At 36.3% G+C, this 10,425-nt stretch overlaps 1 protein-coding gene across 1 annotated transcript; it reads right to left on the bottom strand.

The window, feature by feature from the left end:
* Window positions 1–6,474: 6,474 nt before the first annotated feature.
* LOC132181600 (uncharacterized mitochondrial protein AtMg00810-like) lies at window positions 6,475–7,698 on the bottom strand. Its single transcript, XM_059594849.1, has one exon. It carries the CDS (start codon window positions 7,696–7,698, stop codon window positions 6,475–6,477), a length of 1,224 nt encoding a protein of 407 aa, XP_059450832.1.
* Between the last annotated feature and the right edge of the window lie 2,727 nt (window positions 7,699–10,425).

Here is a 10,425-nt window from a genome sequence, read left to right as displayed (position 1 = left end):
CCCTTTTTTTTTTTTTTTTTTTTTTTTTTGTAGCTAGCTAGGTAAAATCACACTTGCATACCCATTTATTTCTAATAGTTTCAAATTTTGCTGTGGTTCGGTCGAAGGTTTTGCAACAATTCTTTATCATTTGCAATTGCCTTATCACTATCATCATCGGCTTTTATATATGGCCCCACTCTAATTCCAGAATTTGAAGGTGTTGCTTACTCTCCAAGTTTGCTTTTTTAGCTTCTAATGGAGAAAATCTTAGGTGCTTTAAACCCTTGATACGTAATTCGCCCCTCAACTCATTTAAACCATGCAGATCGCCTATCCCACTCTTTGGCTTGGAGACAGAACTTTCTTTCTTCCCTAAATTGTATAGCGTTAGTGTTTGGAGAGTGGCCAACTTTCCCATTTCATGCACTATATGAGTCAAGCTCTCACACTGATAAAGCGTAAGATACCTAAGGTTGATCAAGTTTCTAGTGTCTTCTGGCAATTCTTCAAGCGTACAACAAAAGCCATGTCTTAGTGTTTACAAATTATGCAAACTAGTTATAGAAGTGGGGAGTAGTTTGATATCTTCATTCCAAGACAAATCAAGAAATCTTAGATGCTTTAACTTGCCAATGGAGTTAGGCACTTCTTGAATATGACTAAAACTCAAAGCACGCAAGCATTAAAAACTCGAAATAAGTTTATCATTGCATGACTTATCGTTGGGCCCTATTTGAAATCATGGAAGAAGCGTTCTTATTCTGTCTGCCTTGAGCAAGGATTCTGGAATATTCAATAATGACGTTAAAGAATCAAATGCCACATGACGAGTTCTTTCAACTACTCTTGTTGCATCTGGATTTAAAATTATGCACTCGTCCCCTGCTATTGACTTTGCAAGATCATGAATAAGGTCATGCATTTTGCATATGAAAATATCACCATTTGCATTTCTTTCTATGTCACCATATTCATTTCTCTTTATGTCTTGGAAAAATGACCTCCAAAGCAAATTCATAAAATACTCTTGACCAACATCTTCAAAACGTTTGCTTTTATCTGATAAATGAATAAAGCCTTGAGCTATCCATAGCTGAATCAACACCTCCACTCTAATTTTATAATCTTTTGGAAACAACTAACAAAAGACAAAACATTGCTTCAAATGTGATGGGAGATGCTTATAACTCAACTTAAGTATTTGGAAAACTTCATAATTATCTTGTTGAGTTATTTTGTAAAGTTTCTTGTTCCAAACATCCTCTGAATCATTTAAGTATAATAGACTCCCTATGCTCCTTATAGCAAGAGGAACTTGTGCACATTTGCATACAATTTCCTTTCCAATTTCTACTAGCTTTGGATTCTTTGGCTCTTCCCCATCTTTACATGGAATTTTCTTAAATAAATCCCAAGAATTTATTTCAGATAGACCTCCTAAAAAATATGATGATCCCATGCCTGTAATTTCTGCAACTCTTTTTCTACGTGTAGTAATCAAAACTCTGCTTCCCTTGAGGCCACCCATTAACAATGATTCCAAGTTCAACCATGTACCATGATTTTCAATCCATACATCGTCTAAAACAATTAAATATCGCTTTCCATCAATTTCTGCTTGAAGCTTACTTAGCAATGGATCCATCTCAAGACTTTTAGGTCTCTCCTTAGTTGTAGATTCTATGAGCTTTGCAATAATACTTTTCACGTCAAAAGGATCAGAGATGCATGCCAACAACCTTAGATCAAAATGTGTTTTGACCCTTCTCGTCATTGTACACATACTGAGCAAGTGTGGTATTTCTTTGTCCACCTATCCCAACTATGCCAATGATGGAAACATTCTCGCTCACATTGAAATCGAACAATAGCTCTTTAACAACTTTCTTATCATCATCTCTCCCAATGACTTGTTCCTCACGTACAAAAGAGTGTGTATCTGGTCTTTTCATATTCTCAGACTCTGTCTTTATAGTTCGCTCATTGAAGCCAAATTTGATCCTATCAATTGCAATTTCCTCCAATCTTGCCCTAAGTGCTTTGATCCTATGATCCATTTTAACGCTATATGCAAGTTGGTTGGATCTGGAAAAAAAGATGCGTATCTGTCATACCCCGAACTACTTAATATGGTCCATTATGAAAATTTAAATTGTTTTTGGGCTATGTGTGTAATGAAGGGAAATATGAAGGTCATGTTTGTAATTGTTGTAAGCTTAAGTTAGATTTTTTTTTTTTTTTTTCTTTGATTTACAACTACCCATTTGAATCCGATCATTTTAATAGTTTTATAATTCCCCTACTGTTTGAATAGTTTGGTTTACATTATAATGAACAAATTGTTGTTGGAATTTACTCCTTCAAAATATCATTACTGAGGTATTTTAAAATAGGTAATAATAGTTAATAACGACATTTAATTTCGTAAATATTTGGGGGAGGTGATAATTCATTGAAGTTGTACATATATTTGCTCGAACATTGAGGAATGAGTAATGCTACCCATGCTCATCGACATAATTTTTAAAATTATTATTAGATTTTGAATAGTTTATTATTGAATTTTTATCAAACAATAAAAATTATCATTAAGAAGCGAGAGTGTGAGAGTGTTGTTACGGTGTTCCCGAGCACATTTTTGGCCCTCCTTCTCTGCATCCAAAAGCACATTTTTGATGGTGGAAACCGTGTTCCCGAGCCTTTTAAGCTCGTCTTTGAAACCAGAGAACAGTTCAATCTCTTGGGCAGCAAGAGAGCCCAAATTCCTAATAATACCCTCAACAGTGTTGAAGAGAACTAATTCCGCCATTTCATTGTTGGAGCGTAGAATTAAGGAAGATTTGTTTGCTGTGAAGTGGATGGACATGTGCAATGGCCTATGTATTATTATTCACAGCGGCGCTGTTCATTGCATATCGTTGACTTTAAATAAAAGAAATTGAGGGAAACCCATTTGTGATTGTCTCATATTTTGGTAAAAACGAAATATTAAAAATATTAAAGGGGCCATGGCCATGTGCGTTTGTAGAAAAACTTTGCTCTAAATATCCACCGAATTGTTCTAAATGTGTTGGATTGTCATGCATGTGCTAAGATATTCATACACTTTACAAAAAGGAAATTCATACATCACATCAGTACATACATTCATATATATGTTGTGCATGCACACATGTCATGATTGAGGACTATAAGACAATTAATGGAGTTTCTGATATATATATATACACACACTTGTTTATCAATTGTTTTGCTGTTGCTGCAGATATAGATTAATTAGTAGCTGGCCACGTTTGAAAACACATCAACTAGTAAACTCTTATCTGTTTTAGCATTCAAAGCTTATGCATGTGCATAAACAGATATCATAAAATCAACATACTTGAGACTCATTAAGGTAACAAGAAAGAATTGTTAGATGATATTTGATTAATTCATAGACTGAGGTTAAAAATATTCGTGGACCTGTCCTAGTATTTGGACTCTTCTTATGATCATGATATTAATTTTCTCTCATATTTGGAGTATTGATCTTATGATGTTAATTTCTATCTCTATGATGTGATCACCAGTCACATGTTAATTATATATTAGGGTTCTGATCAATTTTGATGTTATCTTAATTATTAATGTAGCCTATTTAAGGCCTATTTGGTTGTTAATGAAATCATGAGTCGAGAACGTTTATTTATCAAACATATATAAGTTTGAAGGAGGTCCAAGTTCCCTCTAAAGAACGCCTTTCTTGTCGGGGGCGGAGAGGGAGGAATCGGGTGTGGTCAAGTGCAAGTAGAGAGTAATTAAGGAGGACATATTAGACACACATTTTTCTCTGGGCTTCTTGATTACAGATTGCAAGCAGTTCACTTGTAGGAGAAAAAGGTTGATGCATGTGAAAAACAAGCAAGGCACAACTACTAATCTAAGAGTAAAGTGAGAGCAATAATATTGAAACAATTACTGCTTTTGCCTCTAAACCACACACCCACATAAACAATTACTCCTTCACTAATGGATATAAAAACACAGAAATTAACTTGGACCAAAATTTTAAACCTCATCATTAATTACGTCTCCCTAGCTAGCTTTCCTGCAATATTATTTCACAAATTAATTAAGCCCATTTAATTAAGGCACTAAGTACTATTTGAACAAAAGGAAAAAAGAAAAGCAAGAAAATGGCTTCAACTTCAAAAAAAAAAGAAAAAAAGAAAAACCAATTAAGGGGGTTAATATGAAAAGGGTCACCCCTTATTCTCTTAAAAACTGAAATAAAAAATTAATTACATCAAAAACTAAAAAATTAATTAATTAATTAATTTTTTTTTTCTTTTGAAAAAAAAGTAAAGGAAATTAAGGTCACTTCCAAAGGGTAGCTGCCCAACTGGGATCCGCCCCTTTCCATTTTTTTTATTATTAAAAAATGTGAATTAATTTTTTTAGTTTAATATATATATATTTTTTATTAAGAGGGGCATGTGTCGCCATTTTATTGGCGTTGACGTGATATCTAATAGAAGTTGTCAAATGTTTTAACGGAAATGTTTTAAGGGCAAAAATTGTTTTTCTGGCATATCTTATGGACTTCTGAGTTCACTTTCATTTTAACCAAAAGAACTTTGGACAAGATAACAAAGCGAAACTAAGATATGAACCCGAACAACCTAGCCTTTTTCACAGATCCTAAAATTAATTTTAACTCTACACGGTTCGGACCCCTTTCTTGTGAGATTGGTACAAGCTTCACAATACATGAACAACGTGGCTCAATGTAATTTGCACAATTTAGAGAAGACAAAGTCATTTACAGTTCACTAGCATGAAATTCACATGCATCAGAAGAATATCAACACCAATAATTGTAGGCAAGCTGTGTTGATGGTTGAGTACATTATAGACTTGGTCAAAGATGGGACACACATGCACCGCAATCTTCGGGACTGTTGGGGTTATGGCATTAGCCATGTCTATCATTCAAGCAAGTCGTTATTGATATCAGCAAAAGAGAAGTTCGTACTCCTTGACTCAAAGGGATAGGAACCAGTGACAAGATCCCCCATGTATTAACTTGAATAAAACAAAAAGGAACAAGGACATTCGTTAACAATAGTTTCCAAGTACCTGTCAAGAATTCATTTAAGAAGTTAAGCAGCATATCGATCATATATGAAAAACAAAATATACACAAGGAAACTACATTATACCAAAAATACACAAGGAGTCTTTTGAGCAGTCAAGATTACCAATTCACAAAACAGCAATGGGAAATATGTGGTCTTTTTTAAACTTTAAAAACATATTGCGAAGGAGAAGGTTTACATGACAAACAAGCTTGATCTAGTTCTGCTTTTCTACTAAACATTATTGAAAACTAGTCGTTTTCAAGGTAACTAGAAGGGATCGAGTCACTGGCATCTGTTCCAAAGCATCACAAAATGCAACTAAGAACCATTACTCAAATTCTTGAATCGCACAATTTAAACAAAGGATTTTTATAGCTCAAGGATGATTTTGTACAATTTAAACAGAGAGAGGGAGAGAGAGAGAGCATACTTCTGGGTCAATCTCTGCTGATTCCACATCAATGTTGATATCAGCAATAAGTTTGATGATTTCTACCAGTAATCCAAGTCTATCTGCTGTCTCTATACAAAGTAAGCTGTAAATTGGAGAGAAAAATACATAATAAGATGATAGATCAATGTAACCATTTTTTGCAAACAAGTATCAAACTCCATTCAGAATATGACCCCCCAATAGGTTGAATCGTGCAAACGTAGAACAACCACAAGAGAAACATAAAAATGAACAACAATTATAATGCTAAAAGACAACTTAATCACAAGTGGCAATCCTCCTCTTAGGTCCATCTTCCTTTACGTGTAAAAGACCACAATATAATCCAAAAACTTAAGTTAATGCAATTGGGTTTATTTGTGTTACATTAACCATTCATACTAGTCTTATCTTTTTAATATGAAACTTAATTCTTTTCGACTCGTGTTTATACTCAACAAATTCCAATAAACACATGTTTACTTTCAATTTCTGAAATGAAATCTAAGTCCAGTCAAGTTTCAGTCACAAAATGACGCAACCATAAGAGAAACCTATTCACGTTTCAGTTTCAAATGCTAAGCAAGATCAAAGCTTTAAGCTTGACAACAATACACCACCGACTATAATATAAATAGGTTCCCTGAACAAATCACCATGTTTTTAAAAGAGTTCTTAGAGAACTTGATTTTGCGGAATGATTTGTGCTGCTTTCTCATTAAGATTAAATAGAACAGAAAATACAAATATAATCCATCACCAACTTTGATAACATAAGTTGATGTGAATTCAAAAACTAATAACATAATCCTAACATAAGACTTAAGACTAATCTGAAATTAATAACAAGAGAACAAGAGAAGTAGAATGCAAACAGATGACTTAAAGATAAAGAAAGAGATGTAGTAAAACTAGAAGACAAGAGATGTAGTAAGACTAGAAGACTTCAGCAGTAACAGAAACTTTAGGGACTTCTTCAGCAGTATGTTTAACATGCCCCCTCAAGCTAAAAGGGGATGAAATCACTTGGAGCTTGGTCTTGAGATAAAGGAATCGAGCTGAAGATAAACCTTTTGTAAAAACATCTGCAATTTGATCGGCTGTGGAGATGGAAGATACTTTGATGTCTTGGTTGAGGACTTTTTCTCTGATGTAGTGATAATCAACTTTGATATGCTTTGTTCTAGCATGATAAACTGGATTGGCAGCCAAGGATAGCGCACTTACATTGTCACACCAGACAACTGGAGCCTTTGGAAGAGGAATTTGTATCTCTTGAAATAACATTCGTAACCAAAATAGCTCAGTAGTAGTAATTGTGAGCGATCGATACTCAGCCTCTGTGCTTGATCTTGAGACCACAGGTTGTTTCTTTGAACTCCAAGAGATTAAGCAATTACCAAGAAAAATTGCAAAGCCAGAAGTGGATCTCCTATCATCTGGACAGCCAGCCCAATCAGAATCACAAAAGGCATTCAGTTGAAGGTTTGTGTGAGAGTAAAACAAGCCATGATGGAGGGTGTTCCTGAGGTATCTGAGAACTCTCTTAACTGCTGACCAGTGAGTAACAGTTGGATGATGCATATGTTGACAAAGCTGATTCACAGAAAAGGCTATATCAGGTCGAGTTAGAGTGCAGTATTGAAGAGCGCCTACTACACTTCTATACTCAAAAGGATCAAGCAAGGACTCTCCATTCAAGCTGGACAACTGAGAACCAAATGAGCATGGGGACTTTGCAGGCTTTGCTTCTGTCATCTTGGTTCTATGAAGGATGTCAGTAACATATTTTGCTTGGCAGAGATGAAGCCCTGTAGAGCTTCGAGTAACCTGTATGCCAAGAAAGAAACTTAGAGAGCCTAAGTCTTTAACAGGAAATTCCTGCTGCATTTGTGCAATAATCTTAGTAATCAACTGAGGATGTGTCCCTGTGATAATTATATCATCCACATATATCAACATAAAAACTTTAATGTTACCAGTGAGAAAAATAAATAAAGAAGTGTCAACTAGAGAGGCAGTGAAGCCTATATCAAGTAAGTAGCAAGACAATCTATGAAACCAGGCTCGAGGGGCTTGTTTGAGACCATAGATTTCCTTTTGCAGTTTGCACACCATTTTAGGATTCTCCTTGTCAACAAAACCCTTTGGTTGTTCCATATACACTTCGTCATTGAGAGAGCCATGAAGAAATGCATTAGAGATGTCCAACTGTCTAATTACCCAGTTGAAATGGACTGCCAGAGCTAGTATAATTCTGATGGTGGAAGGTTTTATGACTGGACTGAAGTCTCAGTGTAATCAACTCCAGAGGTTTGTTCAAAACCCTTTGCAACCAGTCTAGCTTTAAATCTGTCTACTGCACAATTAGACTTCCTCTTGATCTTATACACCCATTTGTTATGAAGAACATGTTGGTGAGGTGGCCGAGGGCACAAAGTCCATGTTTTGTTGGAGAGAAGTGCCTTAAATTCAAGATTCATGGCATCTTGCCACCTGGGATCAAGAGCAGCTTTACTATAGCAAGTTGGTTCTGACTCGGGTAACACAGTATGAAAACTAAGTAGTGGATATCTATAGGAGAACATCTTGTAGTCAGAAAAGGTTTTAGGTTTGAGGTTTCCTGTTCTAGACCTAGTAGTCATTGTGTGAGATGGTTGAAGAGGAGATTGGGCAGCAGCTATTGAGGTAGGGTTTGGCGCTACAGAAGTGGATGAGTGTTGATCTATTGAGGGTGGATTTGAGAGGAGATGTGACCTAGATCTGGTAAGCATAGGATGCGATGGCTGAATATCTTGGGTTGCTGTACTAGCAGCTAGTTCATCAGCACGAATGATTGGTGCAGTAGGTGATGAGTCAGTAGTGGGAGGAGGTTGAGTGGCAAAAGGAGTATTTGCTGATGAACTTGGACAGGGGTTAGTATTGAAAGTAGACAAAACAGGTAAAGGGAAAGGAGAATCACCTTGTGCATGTAGCTTGGAAGGAAATTGTGCAGCTGCAAGATCCTTAGCTGGAAAAGAAGTCTCATCAAACACAACATGTCTTGATAGGTAAGCTTTGTTTGTAACTGGATCAAGACATTTATAACCTGCATAGTTGTAACCTAAAAAGATACAAGGCTTAGATCTATACTCAAGTTTGTGGGCATTATAGGGCCGGAGCAATGGGTAGCATAAGCAGCCAAAGACTCTAAGTCTTTGGTAGTCAGGAGCTTTAGAATAGAGTTTAGAATAGGGAGACATATTTTGAAGAGTGGGTGTAGGCAACCTATTAATGACAAACACTGCAGTAAGAAAAGAATCAACCCAATATTTATTTGAGAGGTGAGAGTGGGCTAATAAGGTTAAACAGGTTTCAAGAATGTGTCTTACTTTTCTTTTGGCAAGACCATTTTGAGGGGAAGTATAAGGGCAGCTTTTTCTATGTTCAATTCCATTATTTTTGAGGAAAGTTTGGAAGAGATGGGATGTGAACTCTCCTCCTCCATCAGATTGGATTGCTATAATGGATGTAGAGAATTGTTTTTCAACTAGAAGTTTAAACTTGAGGAATGTATCATAGGTTGCTGATTTTGTGTGTAGGGGATAGATCCATGTGAATCTTGAAAAATCATCCACAAAAACTATATAATATTTGTATCCACTGATTGATAGTACTGGAGAGGTCCAGATGTCAGTGTGAATAAGTTGAAGAGGAAATAAAGAGACACGGGTAGATGGAGAAAAAGCTTGTTTCTTACTTTTACCCAATTGTCAGGAACCACAAAGCAAATTTTTATTGAAATTTGAATCTGAAACATAATTTGAATGCGAAAGAGGTAAATTGTTATCTCGAACAACTCGAGTAACTACATCATTAGATGGATGACCTAACCTAAAATGCCATACTAAGGATGATGTTCTTATTCCTAATAAAGCTATAAAAGACTTGTTGTTGTTGTGAGACTTTCTGCCCAGCTTGAGAGGATACATGCCATTCTCACTCTTCCCTTCCAAGAGGATTGCCTTTGTCTGAAGATCAATGATAAAAAAATGAGATGAGGTTAGAATAAAGTAGCAAGAATTATCTACACAAAAGCGTTGAATTGAGACTAGATTTGCTGCTGATTCAGGACAGTGTAAGACATTATTCAATTTAAAACTAGAATTAGAATGAGGGGCTTGAAGAGTGGTAGAACCAGAATTTGCTATGGTAAGAGCTGTACCATTCCCCACGGCAACAGTGTCATGTTGTTGAAAAGGTTGCTGAACATTAAGGTTCTCCAAGTCTTGAGTAATATGTGTGTTGGCGGCACTGTAAGCGAACCATTGAGGGTCTTCAAAGGCATTGTTGGATTGCGCCACCATTGCTGCCAATTGAGGAGGAGGGTGTCTTCCTTGATAGGAATAATCCATCCTATAGTAACAATCTAGTGCTTGGTGATTGACTCTTCCACATATTTGACATGGCATGTGAGATGGCTGACTAGTGCTAGGAGTTGGCAACAAAGCAGGTGTATTATTGTACCTTGGAGTAGGAGCATAAGTAGGAGTGTTGTACCTTGGTGTAGGGGAATAAGGAGACCTTGGACCAAGAGGGCTGCTGTACCTTGGGGCTGTGGTGAATGCAGGGGCAGCAGTAGAAAATTTGGCAGCAGTAGAAAATTTGGCAGCAGGTGGTCTAGAACTAAAATTTTTGGGAGGATACCCACCACGGTTCTTGGATGATTTTTGACCTTGTTTCTGTGTAAACAAGGCAAACGTTGAAGTGTCAACTGTTGAGGCTTGCTGTTGATTGATCAATGTTTCATGATTGATGAGTTCTTCTTGGAAATCATCAAGAGAGAGTTGTTTCTCTCGGGTTAGGAGGGAGACAGTGGTGACAAAGCTGTTGAAGGAGGGATTGAGG

Source organism: Corylus avellana, chromosome ca5 (assembly GCF_901000735.1).
Source record: "Corylus avellana chromosome ca5, CavTom2PMs-1.0".
NCBI lineage: Eukaryota > Viridiplantae > Streptophyta > Magnoliopsida > Fagales > Betulaceae > Corylus > Corylus avellana.
This window is presented reverse-complemented; position numbering and strand designations above follow the sequence as displayed.